The sequence below is a fragment of the Suillus subalutaceus genome, assembly GCF_016647625.1.
Source record: "Suillus subalutaceus strain FC151 chromosome Unknown DFJ58scaffold_186, whole genome shotgun sequence".
NCBI lineage: Eukaryota > Fungi > Basidiomycota > Agaricomycetes > Boletales > Suillaceae > Suillus > Suillus subalutaceus.
This window is the reverse complement of record NW_024540435.1, coordinates 74,679-100,412: the sequence shown is the minus strand read 5'-3', so window position 1 is coordinate 100,412 and position 25,734 is coordinate 74,679. Positions and strand designations below refer to the sequence as shown.

Here is a 25,734-nt window from a genome sequence, read left to right as displayed (position 1 = left end):
GAGTGCGTGGTGCCAGTGAAACCCTCAACGGCAGTTGAACACCATTCTCAACTTCACCTTCTACTGTTGGAACCATCACCAAGCAAGCCTCCCGCCGAATAAGTTCGGTTTTATCGGTTGGAGCGAACTCAAACTTTCCAACTATCTCCGTAAGAAAGGCTTGATTTCGATCACCCTGAGTGAACGTTCATATTAGATTCACTCCGCCGCTGCCACACAACCTGACACTCACGCGAAGCGCCATCCGATACACGACCTCGCTCCTCCGATGAATGTCATTCTAAAAAAAAGGGGTTCATGCCTGTTAAAAGACAGAGACCAGCGCTTACAGATTGGAGTACACTCCTATTGACGTCACCTTCTTCTCTTTGGCTGTGCCATTGAGCCATCTATCCGGATTGAACACGTGCGCGTCCTCGCCCCAGAGCTCCTTGTTTCTAACCGATATGAGCGCACCGTCAGAAGAAAGTATCTTGGCTATGTGGAATCCTCATAGGTACGCTGCGATTGATGCAACAATTCGGGTACCCTTCGGAACTGGTAGCTCATGGATGACGCCCGATCGCGTGGTGATTGGCTGTGACAACGGAAGGACGTCATCTTGGCTGGCGCATCGGTTGTGCATGATATACGACACAACAAAATCTCAAAACTTCCTACAATAACAAGCGCAATTACCACAGCCCAAATATTGTTAGCACGTCACGCACTTTCATCACAGCAGTAGTATATGGCATAGCGTCAAAATCAGCGATTGTGAAGTTGACATCCCCGCGTGCGTGCACAGCCGCTTTCCGTTTCCCATATCTCTTCCCGGAGACGGGATTGGATCTCAGGGTGCCTGGCTAGCTCGAGAAGTGCCCAACTGACAGTGTTCGAGGTCGTCTCATGACCTGCGAAGATAATCGTACTGTGTAATTACAACAATCCGTGATCAGAAAGCTGTGCAATCACGACAAACGGAACGGACTCACCGCATCTGAGCAAACAGCTCTTCTTCCGTTAACTTCGCCTTTGCATCGTATCCATATTGGCTTTGACTGTGCTATAATTAGATGGCCTAGATCTGAATGAGGCTGTTGAGAACGACGACCCACCAAGTAAGCTAAAGACATCTCGGCTGCCCTTGCCCCTCAATATCATCTCTGCCTTGTCTTTCACCAACTGCTTTGCAACAGATGTCGCCAATTTACCTGTATCGCGCATGCGCCACGATACGTGGGTTTTGGCCCTCCTCTACGAAGTATTCGAGAATCCGACGTGGGATATACTTTGAAATCCCCTGAAAGATTACCTGCCCATCTGACGGGGATCCAAATACGTCAGTCCTATTACAAAATTCAACTCAGATCAGTTAAGGGAAAGCCAGATGCTTGGCAAAAGTCAAGACTGACAATTATATTCCTGTATGAGCGCGCGAGGGCGCTTTCATTATCGTCAATGGAGCTGAAGCGGACATCAAAAGCAGCTGAAAAAGGATATGAGAAAAAGGTGCTTGTGCACCCTGGATAGCATATACCTTCGCCGATAGCATCTAAGGTCGCACGGGACAGCCAGACAGGAATATTGAACACCACTGACCCCTCCTTAGAGTTATTGATGGTCTCCGTCCATTTGTTGCTCATCTGTGAGAATTTACGTTATTGAAGGGAGTTGAGAGTATTCAGTGACTTCGATGCCTAGTACCTACAGACTCGGCGCAGTCTTGAATAATGACAAGAAGGCTTTGGACTCCGGCCCACCGAATCCAGGGAGCATTATTCTCCTGTGTCGTTTGTGATCGTCACCTTCGAAAGTTAACTACAGATCATTCCATGTTTTGATTTGATGGCCGAAGACCTACCCTCCGCCCAGACAATACCCTTTCCGTTGATAAAATGGGAGAGAACGCGGCGATCAGGCGGTTTGGGAAACCGATAGGCTGACTTTGCAAATATGTATTGTAGGGCGGCCGGGTCGGAAATCATCAATTGGTCTTCCTATGAGTCAGCGGAGGATCAGAAAATGTATACCGCAAGCATGGATTTCATTGCATACGCCAAAAGAGCCCTTGAAGCGAACAATATTCCCATACTGAGCTTGCCACTTGAAGTCAGCATCCGCTGCCTGACCTTGGTAGAGTTCTTTCAGATTCCCTGGTGGTCTTATCAGCACCGGAGGGATTCGGCAATAGATTATAGTCATACCCATGGTAAACGATGCAGACTCTGGGCCAGGAACGTCTGCCAAAGAGATATGAGAGTACCGACGGTACACCCCATAGACGATCGCTAGAGCTGCAAAACCAGCAGTGATAAAGACAGAATCCATGATTACAAGAGATACGATTTCAAAAAGCATGTGAAGGCAGCTTTATCAATGTCTCGGATGGATCAAATGACACTTAAAGCATGATGCACATCTCTCAGCAGCCGCGCATGCATCGGAGGGAACAAGCCCAGAAATTGCCTATTCCTAATCTCTTTACAAGTTGACGATTGCGTGAACTCGGCGCCAATGATACGACTTGGACTGCAAAGAGAAAAATCAGTTCTATATAAAGTGTTGGGTATGTCATAGGGCTTTACACCAAAAATTCATCATTCTGTAGGCGGTAGGTCAGCTCCAGCTCTTGGGAGTTGCTTACACACTATCGGCGTATCTTCGATGATCCCGCGGTCTGATTGCAGCCACGATGATTCGACAGTCATCTTCTCATCATGACAGGACAACACAAAGATGACACAGTACTCACTCGTGTCCCTGCGAAACTAGGTCACGAGCGGTACTCCGGGAACGCTTCGCCGAGATTAGATGATGGCTGACGGTCATCCACCGACTTCTTGGAGTAGGGTTGTCAGGATACATGACGAATCATTAATTGTTCGGCCCATGGTTATTCCTGATAGTCTAGTTATCACTGGGGTGTGACAGCATGGACTTGAGTGTATTTTCCCGTAGTTAGACCATATAGAAGGAAATAGTCGTTCCTTCTGTATACGATAAATTTGAATTGAGTAGGATGGTGGTTTAAACGTTGTCTAACTCTAAACGCCAGGAGGCTCTTGCCTGTTCTTGCAAGGCCACGTGTCAGTCATGGTGGCAATGCAGGCATGAACATTGAACACAACCACAAATTACTAGTACTGGTCTTCAAGCGTCAAGCTGGACTCGCATGGACTTTTTATCGCAGACCTATATCGCCCTTCGTGGGTCCAACAGGGCGCTCCTCAGTCTGCGCAGGACACGATCGCAAAGCTTAGTGACCGGTTGTCTCCTTCTACTCTCCTTGCGGACAGACGCGCTGCTGTCCTTGCTTTGAAGGGTTTGGCTCGCGATTGCAAGGAAGATGTCGGTGAAAGGGCCCTTCCTGGTCTCCTCGAAGTCCTGCAGAATGATGCGGAAATAGATGCGGAAATAGCGAAGGCCGTGCTCGAGACTATTACCCAGCTCTGTGAACCCGATGACGATTCCAAGGACCTTGCGTTGAAACACACGGACTATGTTATCGGAAACGATCAGGCAGTTCATGTTTTGTTCTCCCTCCTTGGTGACACGCACTTCTATACCCGTTATGCGACACTGCAGTTGCTCTCGGTGCTACTACAGAACCGCCGTTCTCAAGTTCAAGGATATTTCCTCAAGGCCCCTGCTGGTGCCACCAGTATCATTGCCGTCTTGGAGGATAAGCGCGAGATCATTCGTAATGGTGTGTATTTTAGCTACTCCATCTCGTCCCACGCGTGGTACTCTGGTAGACCTGCTCATACTACCTGTCTCGACAAAGTTGGATGTTGAACATAACTTAGTCCTTCGCGTAGCTGTGCTCATCCTTAAGTTCCACCTGTGGCAGGGCCGTTAAATGACAGTATCCAATGCAGGTCTACCTAGGCCAGCATAAGAGTCGTTGATTACCCTCACTAACACCAATACACTTTCAGAAAGCATCATCATGATTCAAATGCTTATTTCTCAAAGCCCTGACATACAGAAGGTGCTTGCCTTTGAAGGTGCATTTGAAAAGCTCTTCAATACTGTCACACACGAAGGCGGATTGGAGGGAGGTGTGATCTCGCAGGACGCACTTCGATGTGTCGACAGTCTACTTCGATATAATAGCTCGAATCAGGTGATTAATGTACTCTGCTTGAAGCGTATTTCCATTGATCTCTACGATAGAGTTACTTCCGCGAAACGTCCCTTCCAGCGTTGTTGTGCTCCCTCCTGCTCTTACCGTCCAACCTTTCCCTGCAAGATTCAGCTCCACAAGACTTTGCACTGCAATTTTGGGACTCACAAAAAGTAGTAAATGTGTCACTGGTGCTTGGTATCATGGGAATGTTAGTCGGGTCTAAAGGCAGCGTCAGTAGATTCCAATATCCTTCCTACATTTGTTTCATAGTTTCCTCAGAGCCAAGAACTATCCGTCTTTCGTGCGAGGCTTTGTCGAACTAGCCCTCGCATCCAATGCACCAACATCCCTCAAGTCTCAGGTCCGTTTTCTACGGCAAGCATCTCACAATACAAAACCTGATTGCATGCGTGCGTCAGGCTCTCCATCTCCTTCCTAGCACGTTGACTCTCCCGCTCTCGGAGGTGATTTTGACCCCCTATATGCCTGTGCCTGAGACACGCGGAGAAGAATGGGACAGACTAGAGCCGGCGTCCGCGCTTGATGCACTTGTAGAGCTCGCACTCCACGGAGAGTACAATGGGCTATACAGTGATAGCCGTACCAAGGAGGGACTTGAGCTAAGGAGCGCAGCTGTAATTGCTTTTGATGTACGTCATTATTCTTCATCCTCCGGCAGAAAGGGTCGGCATTGATACTATTATAGAACTTTGTGCGGAAAGAGGATAGTCAGACATGCCATCGTGCAAGGGATGCTTCCTTCCCAACGTAAGCAACATCTTCCATACCAGGCAAAAAGCGATTCAGATTGTATTTGCAGAACCAAGTGAAGGTTCCGATGATATCGCCCCTTCTGCACTCTCTCTGCCTCTCCCCGTCATCCCCTCTCAACATCGCTAATGTAACCTCGTACTCATCTCGCCACAATCCTCTTTGCTCATCTGCTATCTGGCTCCCCAAGAGCAAAAACTGCCGCCCGGTCTATCAAGCCTTCTTCCAACATTCCTGGAGAGACTTTGGGTCAAGGACCACTTTTTGTCCCTGCGGATAGTACTCCAGCGCCAACGCCGCCGGAAGAGGACGAGGAAGATGCCCCGCAGAGTTTGTTGCATCTCTTTGCCGAGAACCTCTCATTGTGCTTCCTATCTCGCTCAAGGGCTGAGGACGACCGTGAGGAACGCGAGTGGAATAGATTGATTGTTGGGATACATCTGTCTGCTTGCACAGTGGCTCTGGGATGACCCTAAAGCCGTGAGGGAATTCTTAGAAGCCGGCGGGCTGGGCACAGTGAGTCTTTCGCCCGATTCTGTGAACACTTACGAGACCTCAGGAACCCATAGTTAGTGGAGCCTATTAATCAGACTTCTGAATCGGAAGACCTCATCCCTGGACTTTGCGCCTTTCTACTGGGCATCTGTTATGAATTCAATCGGGAACCGGGGGAGATCACTCGGCATGTGCCTTTCATCTGTTGTCTTTCACGCGTGTTTATATTTGCGTATTCAACAGCGCTACTATCCATCCCATCATCTCTCGTTTGGGCGTAGATGTGCTTCTCGGTCACATGACTCGGTACGAGAGCACGACTGGTTCAAGTCTATCGGCCCTGAATCCATGGTTACTCCGTTGTCCATCCAAGGCACTACAAAGGCACTCCACCCTCCGAACAGGAAGGCGAAATCTGGCTCGACTGGTCTTTTGTTGACTTCTGGAAATCAAATCAACGTGCGCTACCAGGATTCTCTCTATTGCTATGTCATTGATCTGATGAATTCCTTAAAGATACCATCCAGAGGGGTCTGGCAACGGACCCTAGCACTCTGGCTTCATCGTCAGGTCAGTAGCAAGACAAGGACTATCACCAACCACATTGACTTACTTGCGGTACAACAGGTCCAAGTGCAGAGTCCGCGATGCTCATCAATTCTCTCAAAGACGTCATTCGCTCTCAGGTGCAGGAGATAGACGCATTGCAACTTCGTCTCAAGGAGCTATCGGCTACTGAAGCTCGAGTACGTGGTCATGGATGTATCTGGATACTGCTGCTTACTATGATTGGTCGACAGTTGGCTGACTCAGAGGCGCGTATTGCGGAGCTTGAGGCTGAGTTGCAGACATCAGATAGCAAGAAGAGGGAGGTCGAGAAGGAGCAGGAGGATCTTCTGGTCCTCCTCGATGACCTGAGCACTAAGCGCAGACGAGACAAGCAGCGGATGAAAGAATCAGGCATGGAAGTTTCCGAGGACGAGGCAGATGATGACAATGACGAAGAAGATGAAGATGAGGGAGGTGAGGAGTAAAGTCCAGTACCGATCGAGTTTTATTTCTGCTATGGCCCTACCGCATCTCAACATCTCGGACTACCTCGAGTACATAGACTTGGGCGAGATACCTGTGTTCTCCCCGAGGTTGGTAGCATGACTTGAAAACCAATCATTGCAAGAGTCTCCTAAGTGAGATCCGAATGACAGAAAATTGATGTGCATGCCTGAGGCAGCTGGCATGGACGACACAAAGAGTCTGCAATTATATCGCCCACAGCTAATACTAATGTTCCTTAAGTGACGTAGTGGAACGCGTGTATGTAAGATATGGTGAGACCAAGAAGATCCCTTCGATAAGATGTAGTGTACGAAATCGGAAATGTAGGTATTCGCATGCTTAACACGGGGTCTATACGTGTTATCCGATTATTCGGGAATTGTGGTATGCTGGGAAAGATAGCAATGAGAAGGCGTAGAAGACTAAATGAGAGACCAGGCCCAAAAGAGGGACGAATGCCGAAAGTCACGTACAAGATTATAATGAGATGGTGCTATGTTATGCTATGCTATGCAAGTGATCCGTGATGAAGGAGATGCGGCTATGAATGCGCGACGAAATGGTGTGCAAGAAATAACCAAGAAAAGAGATATACAAGTTCTAAAGGTTTCGCTCCTGTGGGCTCTAATTATGGTGACAGCCTCATCCGCATAGCAGATATCCGGTGGCAAACCGGGCTACTTACATAGCCTGTCCAATAGGAACGTTGGTCCAGGTATCCCAGAGTGCCTGTCGTGTACGGCTATCTGCCAAGGATGACGCGAACATCACAATTTTCCACGCATCCTGGAAATTACTTGCGAGTCCTAGACTGATCCGCACAACACCGAGCTCGCGACCGACGACCTGGCCAAAGTCTTTAAGCGTGACGCCGGGATACAGCCGTTCCATCTGGTTTTGAATACCCAGCAACGAGGCTGCGCCCCCGGGATTGCACATGCAACCTGTGCGAAGAGAAATGTTCCGGGACACCGCGACATGTTCAATGAAGCTGTTTGGGATCATCTCTCCTGAAGGCTGCAGTCCAAAGTTTCGTTAAGATAACGATAGAAAACAATGGAAGCTGAATACTTGCCGAGAGGAAGATAAGAGAGATTGTAGATCCACTGTCACATTGTTCTCCAACAGACTTGAGTCTTTTGGAAGGAAGCTTGGATAAAATCTTAACGACAGGGGTTCCTGTCGAATCATGTCTCAGACAAGAGAGCGAGGCGACAAGGTAGTGTGTAAGACATGAGAGGCGGAGAGGAAGGAATGGCAGATATGCGGAGAGAAATCGCAGACCGTCTGTGACAGCGGGTAACGTCATGAAATTGATGGTTCCATCCTAGCAATGTGAATAAATTCGAAAGCACATAAATTGGAAGAGAAGCATACTTCGAATTGTTCATGAAGAACGCTCGTTCTAGTAAAGACTGGGCCTGGCACCTGGACGACATCAACGGTTCCTCCAGCGAACCACGGGCGCTCCAAGATCTGTAAGAATGACTCCTTGACAATGAGGGCTCCGACGCCTGTCGGATAACCGAACATCTTGTAAAAGCTGACAACCATAGCATCGACAGGGGTTTCCGAAAGAGAAATGACAGATGATGGTGCCAGCGCGGCAGCATCAAGAAGTGTGTGGTATCCTAGTGAGGATGCGAATCCGATGATTGAGAGTGGATTTTTCGCGTTAGTGATATTGGAAAGGCCCGTTAGGGCAAAAAGTGAGGAAAGCGTTTTGTGGTCTGTGCTGACTCAAGATATCCTACGACAAAGAATCAGCATTGTTACGTCAAGTTGATGCGCATACACGCGCCAAGGACATACCTTGGCAGTAGATAGAACGAAACCTCCAGTACTAGTTGATGGGATGTAATGTACTTGAGCTCCGCGACGTGAAGCGTACTCTCGGATTCCATGGACGCTATTATGAGAGTCGGCACCGAGGATATAGCCATTATTAGACTTGAAGGGATACGCCTCCCCAACAAGCTTCAACGCAGCTGTTGCATTTGCTGTAAACACAACGGTGTAGCCTGGCGGTGCTCGAAAGAATGAAAGAACTGCATCCCGGGCCTCGTCAGCGTATCGTGATGATAACTTGGAGCTATAACTCAAATTAGGAATGATCGGCGACCGATTTATAGAAACCCCATACCTATTACTGACTGAATGCGTGTTTCCCATGACGGATTCGGTTAAGAATGCGCTGTGAACGCGAACAAGACTCTCAGGATGTTGTGCCCCACCCATGTAATCTACATATGTTTCGCCGGTTCGATCTAATCTGGCAAAATCTGTTCTTCGGAGGGTGTCAAGTATCCAAGTGCTCTGATATTCTGGGAAGGATTTGAGAAATGCACTATATGCGCGTGCTTCAGCATCTTGTCGTGAGATGGAGGGTGTCAAGGGTGCATATGTTGTCAGTGTCGGTGATAAATGAGTGACGTTTGGATGATAACTATGAGGCGGGGGGCGCAGGTTTCTCGCAGGAAAGTGTGTCGTGCGATGATATTGATTTCAACAGCGAAGCCTGCGATTTGTGATATCTCAGACTGATGCGAGATACTGGTGCAGAATGGTCGTGATTAGTGTTAACGCCAATGCGCTGTTCACGAGATTGATCGGGAAGCACAGGAGATGAGTGTTTGTTGCCCATGTCGAATGATGTCGGTGTAAGGGAGGGACGTCGGTGAACTACAGAGTGCCTTTATATATTTGGAAGGCAGCGCTTGAATCGAGTCAATGTCACCTGTCTGACCAATCCCCCACACCGCCAACGTGACCAATCGCGCAGCCATCTGATTAGTACCCCTGATCGGTAGGAAAATAGATGCGCCCAAGTCGCAAGCTCCAGTCTATTCCTCTCCATTTGGATAGTTTGCGTGGTGCTAAGTCAAGCCCTATATTTTTGTTGTAGTACTAATATGCAGTGAGCTGTGTCCGTGCTATATGCCACCAAGTATACACCAGCAAAGGCCCGGGGTCTGCAGATGCCAATCCAGACACTTGAAATGCGGTGCTATAGAGGGGCCGTCTTGGGGTGCAGCTGATCCACGCCCGGACGTTTGACAAGATCGACAAACGTGGTGACCCTGAGACAGGATTTGGTGATAGTCCACTAGTACGTGATGGGACCTTCTTGGACAGCATTTGTGGTGTGGAACCTGCAATAATTGAAAATACCACCAATCCGCGTTCGACTGTAGCCTCTCTCAGTTCTCGTACTTGCAAGTATGTATGTGATAATGACGTTGTCTTTATCACCACGCCTGTCAGGAGCGTGGAAGTTGATTGACACCGTTCAGGACCTTTGATTGTAGTAGAATGCTCCCAACCTCTAGAGCGGCAAAAACCTAACCTGGTAAAATCAAAATACTGTGTGAGAAATTTATAGAAATCCTACTTAGCTCTTCCCATGTCAGACACCCACCGAAACTACAGATGGTCACTTGGTTGGTTGCGATTAGTAGACCTCGAAAATGTGCACAGCCACAAGTTCAAACTTGATCAAACACACCAGGACCGTTCGGTCCTTTCTGCCGGTTATTTATATCACCGGCAAAACTCTACGTGCCTAGGCTATGTACATGTACCTTAACGTTCCTAATTAACAATGACATCATTATTTAATGTTGCCCCCGTCATTAATTGCATTCTACGGCGCAGCAACCTAAGTAGTTCCGACTACGGTGCACTCAAAGCAGTACCTTACTTACAAACAATACCTCAAGCTCAATTTTACAGTATCTAGACCTGCGGCTCCAAGAGTTGATCATGCTGCTACTGGGAATCTTCGCGAGCTCGATCATCTGCTCACGAAATTCGAATGCAAGGAAGATTGATTGCAATTAGTAGGTTTTGCCTTGTACTTACAACTCGTCACTCGTCGCTCACCGCTCAGCACTTGTTGGCTGGACCACCGGTCCGCATCAATCCCGAACTCGTTACAACTCGTAAGTGTCAATTCTCCAACTGTGTCAAATTACCACAATTTTCCACCTCAGTTAGACTCAATTCGCCTCGCAGCAACATTAGCCCAAGATCACTTCATCGAATGATAAGAGTCGGCCCCGAGGAGACTATTCGGTCTCACGCGACGAGCAAGGGAATCAAATGACATTAGGGTGTGGCATGGGTCGACCGGGTCATACCCGACCCAACCCACGGGTACCAGAATTTTTAGAGGGTTACCCAGACCCACTCGGGTTAGAGCATCACGGGTAAGTGGGCCTATTTCGTATGCACATGTGCTGAGCAATAAGCAAAGTATGTACGAAGCTGAGTACGAGTCAATAACAATCTTGTTTCTCTTTCCCTTCCCTGGTGTGGGAGGCCTGAATGACGGCGGAGTCGACAAACCAGACCGGTGTCAGAACACACCTGCAAGATGAAGAAAGCACTGTCGCGCGCCCTTGGCCGAGCCAAGGAAAAATCATCTTACTCTATGCAGCCACTCAAGCCATATTATTGTGCACCATAAACACCACCCACAAGGCTCGCAGCGCCCTGAGGATAATGAATCAAAGGTTTTGAAGGTGGCAACAGAGATGAAGAAATGCTCTGAAGACGGCGAAACTGGATGTCCGAAGGAGCCCAGCGAGGGGTTGGGTAAAGAGAGGGTGAGGTTGGTTGCTGGAAGCGTGTTGGAGGGTGAGTGGGTGAAGGTGGTGCACTTGATACCAGAGTATGTTGTTGGGCGCGGGCCCGAAGTACAGCCTCCAGTTACATTACTTGCTTGGTGTTCCTGCCAGGTGCAGCGTGCTGAGCTCACAACAGCCGTGGGAAACAATGAGCACGCTACTCCGTGTGCACGTGATCATCGCAATGTCCGGCCGGACTTTCATCTCCCAAAATTGACGATTTTGAAAAGTTGTGCGTTCAACTGTCAGAAGACGAAGTCCGTTCAACGTTCGCAAAACTTCCCTGTGTCTTTTTCGTGAGCAAATTGAAAGTGCTCACTAGTTAGGTTCGCAGATATAGTCGAACTGACGTGACTGTCTCGTTCTGTCGCATTGAACTCACTCAAGTCAGTTAAGCTCTTCTGGAGCAACATCGCCGTGGCCCACATCCTCCGATTCAAACGCGAGTCCCGTGAGCGTCTTCCGCTCACAAATTTTTCATCGCTCGGTCAATTTCGTCACGTCCTTGCGAGATTCTTGACCGCAGCCATGTCTGATGGAGCCGTACCTGATGAGCCACGATCACCTCCATCGTCACAAAATGATGCAGGGTTGAAGAAGCTCACACCATATTGGTACCCGTATACGACTATGGCAAAGGAGCGCTGGCTTGGGCGGGAGATCTTAGAAATCGTGTCGACAGAATTCAGGGATCGATCCATGGAGTACTATGTATGTGTTTACAAGTTAACTGTTCATTTCTTCTCTACAAGTCACTATTCATTGCACAGCGATACGCCCTTGAATCCGGAGTGACAACAATTAATGGCAAGGTCGCCAAACCAGACACAGTAGTGAGGAATGGCGATCGTATAGAGTGAGCGCATCTTCTGCATTAGAAGCATACCTTTATTGATTGTTGTAGGAATGTTGTGCACCGACATGAGCCTCCAGTCACATCTACACCCGTCAAAATTGTATTGCATGACAAGGAGCGCGACTTTTTGGTTGTCGATAAACCTGGTAGCATAGTTCGTCCTTGGTAATTCTGCTCACAGTGCACCTAACTTAAAGATATGGTACAGCCAGTACATGCATCTGGTCGGTACTACCGCCACAGCTTAGTAGAGATCCTTCGTAACGAGTTTGGTTTCCCGAAAATTTATAGTGGGTCCACATCTGCTCGAAAATAAACCTTGCTAATTCGGTTATAGCGATCAACCGCTTGGATAGACTTACATCTGGTTTGATGATCGTACCATTGAATGCCGATCTGGCACGTTCGTTATCAGGCGAATTCGTCAATGGTCTAATCCGCAAAGAGTATATTGCTCGCTGCAAAGGGGAGTTCCCTGTGTGAGTATTTTTAACATCTACCCATATGGGTGTAGTGAGGAAATAGTGAGGAAATTATTTGTGAAGAACCCCTCCTGACTGTAGATCGACAAATGGGGCTTAATATAGTGCACCCAGAAGGAAAGGTACGTGCCAGCTTAAGCTGTCGGTGAAGTTTTTGACGGTTTGCAGCCAGCGAAGACGATTTTCAACCGGCTTCATTACGATTCCGCGACCAACACGAGTGTGCTTCACTGTGAGACTTTCAGTTACATGCTGTATTTGATAAACACACCCATTTTTTCTACCTAGGTCGTCCCATGACAGGTCGATGTAAGGATCACACAGATGTCACGCCGGATGTTCCTGACCAATTTTGTTGCAGCACATCAGATACGAGTACATCTACAATACCTCGGTCATCCAATAGCCAATGACCCTGTTTATTCTGAGGAACGAATATGGGTGAGGGTCCTCGTCTGGTCTGAAGAATGCCTTGTATAACATCCACTCCCTCCGTAGGGAACTAATCTTGGCAAAGGGGGGCGTTGATGTCATTCCTTGCGAGGACCGTGCTGCACCAGCGCCACCAGCGCATCTCCTGAGTGACAATAGTCCGGAAGCTCTTAACCTGAAACCCTCCGACGACACAGACTCACCATCATTGCTTACTTCGGAAGAAGGGAGCGATGCGAGAGGGAAATTACTTCCCCGCGAAACTGGACACGATATTGGAATGGGATCACCTGTCCCATTGTCGTCTGAAGCAGTGGAGATTATAACAAGGCTCCGGAATATGAAGGTGGGCAATTCAAAGCATGAACAAGTGTGTGACGCACTCATAGAAAATAGGATGAAGACGAGGATTGGAGTCGCTGGCGAGATGTCGTATTTCGAGCGAAGGGCTCACTCGCACCAAAAGACATCCCTCGTGCGCCCCTTCCTCCACAGAACAAACGGAAAAAGGGGGGTCCTTCTCTCCCTCAAACACCTCTGCCAGAAGATATATCTTTGGCCCCACAATTGACTCAAGCGGAAGCTCTAACACGGCTCTCGCAGATGGAGGCCCCCTCCCCAGCTATCGACACTGCGACAGGAACGCTGTATTGTTCAGAGTGCTACTTACCGTTGCATCCTGATCCAAAGCCAGAAAAGTTGTACATTTTTCTGCATGCCCTTAGATATACCACAAGCCTCGGGTGCTTTGAGACGGATATACCAGAGTGGGCAGCCGAAGGATGGAAGTGGGACCAGGCCTAGACAGGTACTACGTTCTGCAATACTATGCATGCATTTCTCCGCGCGTGTTATGTACCGATATGACGGCACACGCTGTACCAGTGCAACATGGTCGCTAATCCAGTTCTATTCCTGAGCTCACGTCCGTGAAACTCAATGTCCTAGCGGAATTAATCATGAAGGTTGGAAGCATAGCCTGTGCTAGCGCCTCAAGCAGTAGCACGCCATCAGCAGGGACATCTAATGTTATCGGCGGAGCCAACCCAGTAACGTTGCAGACTGGAAGTATTAGTACAGCTACTAGTAACGGATCTCCTTCCCCGTTGGACGTTGAACATGTTCAGACATTGGCTACCTTGCAGTTCTCATAAGGTGGTTCCCGCGTCTTGCACGTACTGAACAAACAAGTTTGGCTGCTTCTAGCTCCTGCTAGGTTTTCTGTCCTTTCCGAATTTTTACGTTAGAGTACACATGTACTGAGTATTTGACGACACGTGCAATTCGATGTTGCTCCCAATAAATGATTCAAATTATCTTAAGTATGATACGCAGGATTCAGATCATAGAGAAAAAACATTGTGGGTGGGTCAAGTTCGAACTTGCACCATCCAGGAAGAACAGACTTCGAATCTGTTAACAACTTGGCCATAAGTCTTATGATTGACGTTCGAAGACCTCTCCGTGAGCTCATGCCCAAGGTGCGATCATAGAGAAAAACGATTGTCAGCAGGTTTCGAACCTGCACAATCTGGGAGGAACAGATTTCAAATCTGTTGACGACTTGGCCATGACTCTTACGGTTGACGTTCAATGACCTCTCCATGAGCTCATGCCCAAGATGCAATCAAGGAGAAAAACTATTGCCGGCAGGTTTCGAACCTGCACCAACAGATATCAAACCTGTTAACTACTTAGTTAAGACTAGTTAAGATAAATTGATAAATTCAAGCTAAACATGCCAAATGGGTAAGGTCTGCCTGATGATGTAGCTGGTTGTACAGGTGAGAACGACGCCAACCATAGTGTCATGAACCGCGATTCAGTCCCATATGTACCAGCTCGCGCAGCCGTAGAGTGCGCAAACATGGGAAGAATATGATGTTAGCGGTGGTCTTCAATGAGAATGCATGTAACAGCCTGAGTATTGTTCTGTCATCGCTCGATGACTCGGATAGGCCGTACGGCCCGTATCAATGACAGCTTGTATGCATAATCTCGCGTGTATATTGAATGTAGAGCTGCGCGTTCGTATGGTTGCAATATTAACTTATAGTGGTTAGGAGAAGTCGTGTAATCGAATGTACCGAGAGGGTAGTTGCTTCTCCCTCAAGCTGAATTACGATATTACCGCAGCCAAAGAGCCAATGATTCGTTGCATTCATGTGGTCGCCTATCAAGACAAGATCAATGCGAGAAGATATTGATGGGACGAGAAATAGAATCAGCCGCAACAGGGCGAAGCACATTGCAAGCGACCATCGCGCTACTCCTGAAACACTAGCTTGCATGCGGGACACCACGTATCTACAGCAAGGCCTACATGTGGATTTAGTATCCTGTAGGAGATACAACTTAGTGCCTACTCACCTTAGACTCCTTAGTGCACGCAAGTGATCACTCCCTCGTCGACGCTCCTGCTGACCGAGACACCGAAAAATATTCAATGGCGGCCATCACTGGCACTTACAAAGTAGCGCCCGAATCCCAAGCGCCAACTCAACAGGAAATGCCTCAGACTTGAACAGACGCTTAAGGGTCAAGAGTCATGAGAAATTGGTGAACGAGGCAGTTATCATCCGTGGTACCCGTCTCCTCGTTACTTGCTCCCACGAGAAGAGTGGGATCTGGACCTATCTGGACTTGGGGAAACAAGTGGGCAGCGGAGCAGTTGAAATCTGTGTAACCCTTGAAGGTTTTGAAGAAGTGCGCGCACGTGAGTCATATTCAAATTGATCCATGCACTTCCCGCCATTTCTAATATATGCATGAATGATTATATGCCAGTTGCAACTTGAGCTTGAGCCCTCAAGCTCAAGGTGCAACTGGCACACCGAATGACCATAAGTAAAACATGAAGGTCATGCGACACATGTGCGAGATATCACAACCGCAGAAATTGAGGCAATAACAAATAATAAAACATATGAAGGTAGCTGTATATATCTTCTGGACATACAATGCTAGTTTTAGATATCGGATCATGCATGTTGTGCATGTATAATAGGCTGATTAAAATGTCGTCTTAGGGACGAAAAATGCCAATGAAAGAATCAAGTAATGTGTGATCACACATCGGAGGTTTGGACATTTTACCTCTTGCAAAATTTCAATCAAAAGCAGATCTAGACCTAACCTGCAACACTCTAGATTGCATTTTGAATGTGATTTCACTAGTAGTAAAATGTCGAAACCCCCACTGTGTCACTGGTCATGTTCAACGTTCAGGCCTCAGGTTCAGGTCCGCATTGCCACCATGTAAGAGCCTCCTGAGTCCTCGGAGTGCAGATCGAGCTGCGAAGGAGCCTGCGAGTGATAAGCTCGATCCTAGGCTTACTAAGCGAGTGGCGCATATAAGATATGTAGCGCAGTGGTACGCGCAACTCTTTGTTCTTTACTATCATCTTCGTTATCTCGTCTGTTCTCTCAGTTGAGGGATTTCGTGCAGTCCTCCCCAGTATCTACACGCTGTTCTTACCTTACAATGACTGACACTTCAATCCCTGGGCCCCCACGTGGGGCTGGTGGGAAAAACACCGACACTTTCATCTCTGCGAATAATCGTGTATTATTGGACAGTGAGATAAATCAAGTAGCAGTCGGACGGCACGTTACATTGCCTATCGACCTCGAAGACCATGAGGTGGTGGCGGCAGAAAACCTGGCACATGCCAATAGGAATGCGGTGTCACGAATTCCAAATACAAATCATTATTCTTTCCTGAACACTCGTAAGACACCCGTTAAGCGCCCGTCACAAGCGCCTGTCGTTAGCGCTCAGTCAGCGTCTGTACCAATAACCTTCACAAACCCTAACCCGAATTCATCCTTTACATTTCCGAACTTCTCTATTCCATTAGCGCCCACTACCTTTATCTCCGACATCCCTGATTTTGACTTCCTTACACAAGCGATCAAGTCACGTGACTCTAGAACCTTCGAGAACCCTTGCACAGCTGTTACACGTTTCATGACATCATGATGTAGTTATATTTAGATCATCGTACGATTCCCTTTTCTATTTAATGATTGGCTAGTTAGTTCAGATTCAGATTCAGTCTCCGCTTCAATATATGTATATAGGTAGCTCGTTGTAGTCAGTAGTTCTTTAGTTCAAACCTCTTTTGTATTAGCTCACTGCTAGCAATCCTAAGACGTCCCTGCTCATATCTTCTTTTTGTTGTGATACCTTTTGTTTGAGTCCTAGTCTCTGCCCCTGCGTTAATTCGTTATAAGGGTTGTGACATGCGGCCAGAATGGCCAAAAGAGATGACCCTAACTACATAGAGGAAATCTCTGACAACGAATCATTCCTTGACAAGCCTGTACCACAACCTTTTACCCCCATACCTATAGGCTAGACCTTTTCCCGGCAGTAAAGTTTTGAGAGTGTTTAGTTTCCTCAACACGCTCACGCCCAACACGGTAAAGAGAGTTGTTGGTGCACTTACTGGTTCAGATCCTTCTCCTTCAAATATTACTGTACCTTCGTCTTCTTCATCCACTTCTGCCGATACTTTAGTTTTCAAAGATGCAGATATGGTTATAACAAAGACAGCAGATACAGGAACCAAGATTCCGAGGCCAATTCTCAATCTCGCAAAGGCGAAGATCCACGTACCCCTCACACTTCTTACTCTCGCGGCTCTGCAACAGATCCACCTCAATCCGACCTGCGTCAAAATGAAAAAGGGACTCATCCTCGATGACCCCAAGAAGAGTGTCATGGACACGTCAATCTTCCCTGCTGAGTCTACGTTGCCTGCAGACAGGTTCTACAAAGCCTACAGCAACTTCTTAAAGATGATGGCATTGATTGCCGACGAGGCGATGATAGAGTGGTTTGTTGAACACCGCGATTTTTGCCTTTCCCGCGATGAATTTAGTGACAACAGCAACGCAGTATTGAACTTTGACATCGAGATTTGTTGGAAATTCTTCAACTCACAAACCTTCTGCGATCCGGACGCATATATGCAGCGTTGGAACAAGATTAAGATCAACACTTCTCTGTTGTTGAACTGGCACGCAGGTTCAGGGAGATAGCTCTCGATTTAACCCATACCCCCCTCGTAAACCAGAAGGATTTTCATTGTCCAATGTCTCGAATGATGGAAGGCCCTTTCGGAAGGGCAAAGGGTCGCAAGGAACTGACACAACCCTTTGCATCATTTGTGGTTGGTACAGGCATAGAGCCAGTGGGTGTACCCACACCAACACTGCAAAAGATGCTCCTGTCATCAGCTTGTGGCAGGGAAAGCTCCTCCAAAAGTTCTCTTCAGCCCCAAATCTGCATTTCCTTCAATCTTAGCCATTGCTTCGCTCCAAAGCACTCCTCTGACGTCATCCACATCTGTTCCATTTGCGGAGATAAGAACCACAGCGCTGCTTTCGAAGTCCTGCCTCTGATATACGCGGTCAGTATTATTACACCATACAATGCAGACGCTTATGACGACCTCTTGCACAAATATAACTTATCGCACGTTTATCTGAGTTTAACCTTCAATATGCGTAACGGGTTTCCCATTGGGGACATCCCACCTCTTGCACGCACTTATACACCTCAAAATCACAAATTGGCTTTGGAGCATCTTGATGTCATTTGTTCTTACTGCAACGACGAAGTAGCACTCAGTCGTATGTCTGGTCCATTCACTAAGGACGAAGTTTGTGCCACCTTGAGTGGTAATTTTGCTTCTTCCCCTCTTGGTGTGGTCGAAAAGTCCGGCGAGGCCAGCAAATTCAGAGTCGTTTGTGACCTCTCATTCTGCAATGGCGATGGTTTTTCAGTCAACAGTCACTTGGACTCTGATGACTTTCCTACAGAGTGGGGCACAGCAGCTCAGGTCGCAGACCTTGTGAGCTTCTTTCTGCCTGATTTTCCCTTCACACTTGTTCTGCGTTCTGCCTTTGCATACTTTTGTGCTTCGTTTTAAGGGCTTCTTCATTGTGTGAGCCTTGGCTGACTCGCTCGCACGCCCTCGAACTCCCTTGATTGCAAAAAGGGGGGGAGGGTTGACCCTCACGCTTTGGCACTGCTTCTTTGATTGAAGCATTTCATCCTTTTCACAGCCCTGCCTTCATGTTGGGTGTTCTGTTGATCCTTCAGCTTTCTTGTTTCATTGTAAGCCCATTTTCTGACTCATTGCCTTTTCCTTGCTTTAGGTGGCGTCAGCACCCCCAGGAACACAGGCTGCCACTCTTGATATAGAGGCAGCCTACCGAACGGTACCTGTATGGCCGCCGCATAAATGCTTCCTTGTCGTCGAAGTTGATGGCAGCTTCTTTATTGACCACATCTTCCCATTTGGACTTGCAACTGCCGGAGGAGTCCAAGGGCATGTCGCAGATGCGACTGTCGATATTCTGCACTCCATGGAACTTGGCCCCATAAAGAAATGGGTCGACGACCACATCTTGTTCAGATACCCTTCAGGTGGCGGAACACCCCTCTTAGATGGTACCTTCACTCCCTTTTCATACCCTCACAACCTCGTCGAATGTCTACAAAAAGTCGCGCCCATTGGGGGTGCCATGGCACCCCAAAAAGTGGCATGACTTCACATTTGTTTTCACATACCTCGGTTTCCTCTGGGACTTGCTCCTGCACACAGTGACGCTTCCAGATGAGAAGCAGCTGAAATACAGGAATAAGCTTGTCGCAGTTCTGGACTACCTCACTTGTGGGAAACGAATGTCCTGCAAAGACACTATGAGCATCCATGGGACGCTTTCTCACATAGCCTTTGTCTTACCACATGGTCATGCTTACTTGGCTGACTTCTTGGCTTTCATATCAGAATTCCCTTCGAAGTTTGCATCTCGCCATCCTCACACCTCCGTCATCTCAGACCTTAAATGGTGGCTGGGAATTTTAGAACATAGTCCCCCTCCTCACAGTCTAATGCCACGTGGTGGCCCTAAGGACATAGACCTTTGGGTTGATGCCTCAACAGACTGGGGCATTGGAATGATTCTCGGGGAGAAGTGGAACACATGGACCCTTCGCCCGGGATGGAAAGGTCAAGGGCGTGACATCAGCTGGCTTGAGGCCATCACCATCAAGCTCGCAGTCATCTTCCTGTTTGAAGCTGGGTGGAAAGACTCATCTGTTATCATCCATTCAGACAACCAAGGGGTCATTGGAGCTTTTCAGCACGGCCAGAGCCATAATTTTCAGGTCAACTTATGCATTTGTCGGGTCGAAACCCTGGCTATGTCATCGAACATCTCACATTCACTCATTTACACTGAGTCCGCATGGAACAGGGCAGATTCGATCTCTCACGGTGAGGTCGGTCTCCCTAGCCTCCGCTTAGATCTTGTCACGCTCCCATCGGAGCTTTGCAACTTCATTGTTGACTACGTCTAATGCCCGAGGAGCATTGACGATGGATAGACCCGTCATCGCAGCAGATTTGGCCTTCATCAGGAAAAGTCAGTTGACTATATAGTACTATATAGTCAGGGTAGCCCCTGTAGCTCGGTAGTCATGTGCCTTCTATGTAGTCAGTGAGGTAACTATGTAGTACTACATAGTACTATATAGAAACAGGTCGCGCTACCAGGTACTACTACAGGCGGCTACCAGGTACTACTGTAGTTTGTAGGAGTACTACTACAGGCCACTACCAGCGGCTATATAGCACACTGTAGCACATGAAATAACACGGAAAAGATGAATTCAAATGCCTGATACACAAAATAGCATGGAATTAAAAGGCCTAACATATGAACTAATGCCTTGCTCGATCCTCCTCTTCATCTACAAGCCTCAGCTCTCACTAGTAGCCTCCGCACCATCCTGCTCCTTGAGCTTGTACTCTCGAATGGCATCTTCAAATGCCTCGTCACCAATCTGGAATGCAGCTGATGTTACAGCGAGTGGCTCGATACCTGTATGGAAGCTTAAAATCATAAAATGTTAGGCATGGCTAGCACCTGTGAAATTACAGTCCAACGTACCGAGCCGTGTCGTGCAGATTGAGACAAATTCTGTCGAGGAGTTTGTAAGGTGCCGTGCGCTCCTGAAAGCACTGCAACAAGTCCAAATGACCTTTGTAGACAAATCCATAAGCAGCCAACGTGAATTTGATATCTTCCTTCAGCCCTTGCAACAACTCATCAATGCAGCATTCAATCTATCAATAATCAGCGCCATTGACTTGAATGTAAGAATGAGATGTAACTTACAGCTGTAAGCACGAGTGCAACGACCTCAACAGGCATGGGATTAAAATACTTATGGTAGATGACGCCCTCGTCATTTCGGTTTGCAAACCACATAAGGTTGATACCATCTTGCAGTAGTTCGGTTTTGTAGATTCCTGCCTTCGATGTCCAGTCCTAGCACCCGACAGTCAGGACTCAAAAGGTCATGAGGACCATTGGACTGCATACCTTGAAAGCAAACAATGAACCGTCTTTCAAAGATTCCATGAGATCTCGGTTTTGTTTGGTCACCTCCTTAGAGTTACTTGACTGGAGCCCAAAAAACGAAGCAGTCAGCGATCACATCTTCATTTTGAGTTCGCCACGCATGTGTGATGTGCGCTTCAAGAGCTTCATAAAGTATAACATAAATCAGACTGAGAATGCACTGAGAACTGAGGGCTTACCATTTTGACCACTGAAGGTGTTAGTTTGACATCGAAACCTTTGATTTGGCACACCTTGTGTCAGGCCTCTTTTGCCAGTCTCATCTCATCACCAATGGTATCAGGAAACAGCAAATTTGTAACAATGAGGCACCAGAAAATAGAGCTGGCGGTCACAAGTATCTCTTTCGAAATGTTGTCGAAATCGCTAGCTTTGACGCGTTGACGTGAACCATCCGATTTTTTCTTGATCTTTGGCACTGCTCTGACATCTTCTGATGCGGTGTCAAGTGGTCGTTTGGTCCCCTGAATAGCAGGTAAGGGTTCTTCAACCGTGATGGTTTCGATATCCTCCGGGTCTTCGTCGGTGTGGCCTGTCCCAGCCTTGGGTTGGAGGTCATCGTCTGTCAACTCTGAGTCGTCACTAGACTCATCACTGGTACCATCCAGTAGAACTGCATAAATAGAATATTAGATTTATATTGAACAGTCACTAGTACATACCCATTGGACCCTTTCTGTCCTGGTGAGTAGCCCACTTGCGTACACTGCCGCTGGAGGTGTGCAACACTAGGGGAATCTTTCCTGCACTGAATGACAGAACCTTTGTGTTGGACAACTTTGTCTGCATGCTGTGATCCGAGAACTGAATAAAAAAATCAGCCATCATCTAAGGCACAAGAACAACAAGTCATCAAACCATAGTGTCTTCCTCCCTGTCGACGTCACTGAGCAGCTCTGAGGGCTCTTCCTCGAAGACTTCAGGATTGTCTAATTTGAACCTTGATTGTTTGTTGATTCCAGGGCTTGTTGAATTTGCGCAGGGCTAAAAGCTGTGTTAAATGAGGGATGATAAAATGATATGAACGTACCGTTACAACATATTTTTACTATGGACACCACCTGTAAAGACAAAAAAATCGGTGTCAAAAGGTGAGCTACTGGTGCTCATTACCCCCAAATACTCACTGGCTTTCAGGACAAAGCTCGAACCAGATGCAGAGCCCAGCAGGCTAAGGTGCGAATCACCCATCAAAAGGTGAGCTACCGGTCCTCATTACCCCAAAATACTCACCAGCTTGCAGGCCAAAGTTTGAGCCAGATGCAGAGCTCAGTAGGCCAAGGTGCAAATCACCTAAAGCAGGGCCCATGTTCCTGCTCCCTCCATTTCGTCAAACACCTGGCCCCATCTCGATTTCTCAATCATACCTGCGAAAACTCATTTTGGAGTATTGGGAGGTTGAACTGAAGGCCTGTGAGCAAGCCAAAAAAATGCAACTGTCAGAAATAGTACCAGGCCCAGCCCTTACCCTTATGCAAGCAAGCTTGCGAAAACTCATCACCGAGCGGTGGGATGCAGAGGTAAAGCGTTGTGAAGAGGCCAAATGGGCGCAACTTTTAGAATTACTTCTTGCCACCCATGGCATTTCCAGACTAGTGTAGCATTATGCCGAGAGTCTAGACCTACCAGAACCCTAAAAAATGTGACCAGCGCTCCTGAGAAAAATATTACTTTCACTCTTGCACTTTGTGAGGACGAAGGGTGATTGCTCCTGAGCAAAATATTACTTTCGCTCTTGCACTTTGTGAGGGTGCATCCCATCGTAGTAACCTGGCATTTGCATTACTATGCTGAGGGTCTAGACCTACCAGAGCCCTAAAAAATGTGACCAGTGCTCCTGAGCAAAATATTACTTTCGCTCTTGCACTTTGTGAAGGGGGTGCATACCATCGTAGTAACTGGCGCTGTGGGCGGGTCTAGACCTGAAAAATAAAGTGCAACGTCAATGCACATCAGAAATGTTACAGAGTCAGCAAAATGAACTCGGAGCCAGAAAATGAAATGACCAAATGAACTCGGAGCCAGAAAATAAATTTCACTCACCAACCATGCCTCACAGCTGCGAATTCTGTGGCAAGGATTTCCCGTCAAGAGGAGGTGTCAAGAGGCATATATCCACCCGCCCTGAATGCAAACGAAAGTGGGAGTTACTGATTGAAGAAAAAAATGATGAAGGTGACCCCCCACCGGTGGACTCAATGTTTTCCCCACTTCGCCACTTGCGCTCAGACTCTTTCAATCCTTTCAATCCCGAGGAAGACAATCCAGCACCATCAAAAAGTTGGTGGGTAACTGTGGAGGACGTTGCCAATGAAGAAGATAACGGGCGATTGTTACAGTCAAGTACACCCCTATTCATTTTCTTTCTCTTACATCATTGTATTACATCACGATCGCATCTTGCCGTCGTTAGATGATCTATTTTCGTTATCTCTGACTCATCCCTATGATCTCATCGTACCGGCCCTAAAGTCGTTTCCATGTACTATATAAACTCGTCCTGTACCATGTAGTTCTTTACTTTAATCTTACTAGGTTTTACCTGGAACTTCCTTCGCTTAAGACCTCCAATCTTAAGTCGTATTGAACTTGATTCAAGTCGAGGACACTCTCCTTGTCTTGTCTTAGAACATCGAACTTCAGGTATACGCCGAAGTCTTGAACCGACCTTGGCTGATTACTCTTATCGAGTAGCCATACGTCTGAACTATCCTAGTTCATAACAGTGATATTTTGAGGAATGTCCTGATGCTGGATGGACACTGCGGGAGGGGCAAACTGGCTTCAAAGAGTATCAGAAGGATAAGGAGAGCAAGGGTGAGGACAAGTGGGCTCCATTTTGTGATGAGTACATACCATGTTGTGTTTGCCACCTCTACGAGACAATTGACTTCAGTTGCCAGGGAAGAATGGGGACTCGCTGAGTGGCTCATTAGAAGCCTTGGGCAGACTCGAATGGACGAGTTTCTGAAGTTACCAATAGTGAGCTTGGCAGTGACCACTGAAAAACCAGTACTGACCATAGTGATAGACACAAAACCAAACACAGCCATCATTTCACAACAGCTGATCCTTCCTGCAGAAAGTTGATGAGCTTCCGCACGGACCTGCCTGGAATTGCAAGAAGGTCAACATTCAGGGAAATCGAATGGATGAGAACGGCAAGTTGTTGCACGAGGATGTTGAGCTTTGGATGTGTGACCCTGTGGAGTGCATCAAAGAACTTATTGGAAATCCTTTGTTCAACGGACATATGGCATACGCACCTGCACGAGCATACAAGGACCACAAAGGACTTCACTGAGTAATCGATGAGATGTGGACTGGAGATTGGTGGGGTGACAAGCAAGTAAGTACCCGGTCAAAAAGTCAAGCAAAGACGACAATTACTTACCTTCAATGTCCAAAAACAGCTCCTGAAAAGAGCGACCATAGCACCTGTCATCCTTGCGTCAGACAAGACATGTCTGTCGCAGTTCTGAGGTGACAAATCAGTGTGGCCTGTATACCTCTCAATCGGCAACATTGCAAAAGAGAAAAGGAGGCAGGTGTCAGCACGAGCAACAGTCTTGATTGGGTACTTGCCTGCAGGAAAGCTTGAATGCTTTACATCAGACGCACGCTCCCTCGCTGGTTACCGACTCTTCCACCACTGTATGTCCCTCCTCCTCCAACCACTCATTGCTGCAGGGCAAAACGGTGTTGAAATGGTATGTGCCGACTCGATGATCCGTCGAGTATACCCGATCCTTGCGGCTTATGTGGTGGATTTTCCGGAATCTCATTGTGTACTGCAAAGAGAACCGGTGCCCGAAGTGTCTGGTCCCAGCGGATGAAAGAGGTGATCCACTGAGTTCATTGATGTGGGACTCTCAGTTGACAAAAGAGGTGCTAGAGAGGTGGAAAAATGGTCAGCATCCGGCTGAATTTGACAGCCATGGACTACGCGCCATCTACAATCCGTTTTGGGCTAAGCTCTTGCACACCGACATTTTCCTTGCCTTCACGCCAGACCTCCTACACCAGCTCCACAAGGGTATCTTCAAAGATCACTTGGTCAAGTGGTGTCTTGAAATAATCGGTGAGGACGAAATGGATGCGCACTTCAAGGCAATACCGGATTATCCTGGTCTTCGGCACTTCAAAAAAGGGATATTTGCGGTGAAACAATGGACGGGCACAGACACAAACAGATGCAGCGTGTTTTTGTAGGGTTACTTGCTGGTGCGGTGTGAAAGAGCAATAGCGACTAGGCTGGTTAGAAACTAGCGCTACTTATCCAAATAGGCACGAGTGTAGTATTCAACCCAAGAGGACTGCTATTGAAGCAACTCCCTTCAAATATGCAAGGGTAGCGATGATGCAAAGGGCTAATAACCTATAGCGACCTAAGACCAAAAAAAAACCAATGAGTAGTGTTGTAGCGATCAGCGACTAGCGACAAGTGAGTTCCGACAGAGA

At 47.5% G+C, this 25,734-nt stretch overlaps 7 protein-coding genes across 7 annotated transcripts; 4 read left to right on the top strand and 3 right to left on the bottom strand.

Moving 5' to 3' along the window:
* Positions 1-747: 747 nt before the first annotated feature.
* Positions 748-2,310, bottom strand: DFJ58DRAFT_734753 (cytochrome P450; the record flags this gene model as incomplete). The annotated part of the gene is made up of 9 exons (XM_041386540.1): positions 748-910; positions 975-1,040; positions 1,088-1,236; positions 1,395-1,468; positions 1,520-1,620; positions 1,691-1,787; positions 1,844-1,979; positions 2,038-2,135; positions 2,187-2,310. 9 exons carry the CDS (start codon positions 2,308-2,310, stop codon positions 748-750), a joined length of 1,008 nt encoding a protein of 335 aa, XP_041237267.1.
* Positions 2,311-2,699: 389 nt separating this feature from the next.
* Positions 2,700-6,411, top strand: DFJ58DRAFT_719018 (p115 like vesicle tethering protein; the record flags this gene model as incomplete). Its single annotated transcript, XM_041384555.1, has 16 exons — positions 2,700-2,754; positions 3,173-3,688; positions 3,921-4,108; positions 4,159-4,341; positions 4,398-4,472; positions 4,531-4,761; positions 4,834-4,879; positions 4,939-5,020; positions 5,073-5,310; positions 5,339-5,398; positions 5,452-5,564; positions 5,621-5,683; positions 5,751-5,836; positions 5,894-5,947; positions 6,005-6,123; positions 6,178-6,411. 16 exons carry the CDS (start codon positions 2,700-2,702, stop codon positions 6,409-6,411), a joined length of 2,343 nt encoding a protein of 780 aa, XP_041237266.1.
* Positions 6,412-6,614: 203 nt separating this feature from the next.
* Positions 6,615-9,138, bottom strand: DFJ58DRAFT_817681 (PLP-dependent transferase). The gene is made up of 6 exons (XM_041391804.1): positions 8,944-9,138; positions 8,577-8,903; positions 8,229-8,525; positions 7,811-8,168; positions 7,509-7,760; positions 6,615-7,450 (listed from the first exon to the last, which is right to left on the bottom strand). The coding sequence occupies exons 1-6, from the start codon at positions 9,075-9,077 to the stop codon at positions 7,115-7,117; spliced, it is 1,704 nt and encodes a 567-aa protein (XP_041237265.1). The 5' UTR covers positions 9,078-9,138; the 3' UTR covers positions 6,615-7,114.
* Positions 9,139-11,259: 2,121 nt separating this feature from the next.
* Positions 11,260-13,764, top strand: DFJ58DRAFT_817670 (pseudouridine synthase). Its single transcript, XM_041391803.1, has 11 exons — positions 11,260-11,772; positions 11,832-11,917; positions 11,966-12,071; positions 12,126-12,207; positions 12,255-12,396; positions 12,443-12,521; positions 12,568-12,643; positions 12,688-12,702; positions 12,761-12,840; positions 12,917-13,177; positions 13,228-13,764. The coding sequence occupies exons 1-11, from the start codon at positions 11,590-11,592 to the stop codon at positions 13,633-13,635; spliced, it is 1,518 nt and encodes a 505-aa protein (XP_041237264.1). The 5' UTR covers positions 11,260-11,589; the 3' UTR covers positions 13,636-13,764.
* A 2,551-nt stretch (positions 13,765-16,315) lies between these two features.
* On the top strand, positions 16,316-17,877 carry DFJ58DRAFT_734749 (uncharacterized protein; the record flags this gene model as incomplete). The annotated part of the gene is made up of 2 exons (XM_041386539.1): positions 16,316-16,749; positions 17,208-17,877. The coding sequence occupies 2 exons, from the start codon at positions 16,316-16,318 to the stop codon at positions 17,875-17,877; spliced, it is 1,104 nt and encodes a 367-aa protein (XP_041237263.1).
* Positions 17,878-20,798: 2,921 nt separating this feature from the next.
* On the bottom strand, positions 20,799-21,162 carry DFJ58DRAFT_611510 (uncharacterized protein; the record flags this gene model as incomplete). Its single annotated transcript, XM_041380891.1, has 2 exons — positions 20,799-20,975; positions 21,028-21,162. Coding segments are annotated over 2 exons (312 nt in total), but the record flags the coding sequence as incomplete, so codon positions are not given.
* A 3,767-nt stretch (positions 21,163-24,929) lies between these two features.
* DFJ58DRAFT_734745 (uncharacterized protein) lies at positions 24,930-25,485 on the top strand (the record flags this gene model as incomplete). The annotated part of the gene is made up of 2 exons (XM_041386538.1): positions 24,930-24,983; positions 25,150-25,485. 2 exons carry the CDS (start codon positions 24,930-24,932, stop codon positions 25,483-25,485), a joined length of 390 nt encoding a protein of 129 aa, XP_041237261.1.
* Between the last annotated feature and the right edge of the window lie 249 nt (positions 25,486-25,734).

Coding starts and splice junctions, on each gene's coding strand:
- DFJ58DRAFT_817670 (XM_041391803.1), top strand. CDS start 11,590: ATGTCTGATGGAGCCGTACCTGATGAGCCACGATCACCTCCATCGTCA. Junction 12,841..12,916: donor ATTCTGAGGAACGAATATGG/GTGAGGGTCCTC, acceptor ATCTTGGCAAAG/GGGGGCGTTGATGTCATTCC. Junction 13,178..13,227: donor CAAGGCTCCGGAATATGAAG/GTGGGCAATTCA, acceptor CATAGAAAATAG/GATGAAGACGAGGATTGGAG.
- DFJ58DRAFT_817681 (XM_041391804.1), bottom strand. CDS start 9,077: ATGGGCAACAAACACTCATCTCCTGTGCTTCCCGATCAATCTCGTGAA. Junction 8,526..8,576: donor ACGCATTCAGTCAGTAATAG/GTATGGGGTTTC, acceptor TTTGAGTTATAG/CTCCAAGTTATCATCACGAT. Junction 7,451..7,508: donor TCTCTCTTATCTTCCTCTCG/GCAAGTATTCAG, acceptor TTTGGACTGCAG/CCTTCAGGAGAGATGATCCC.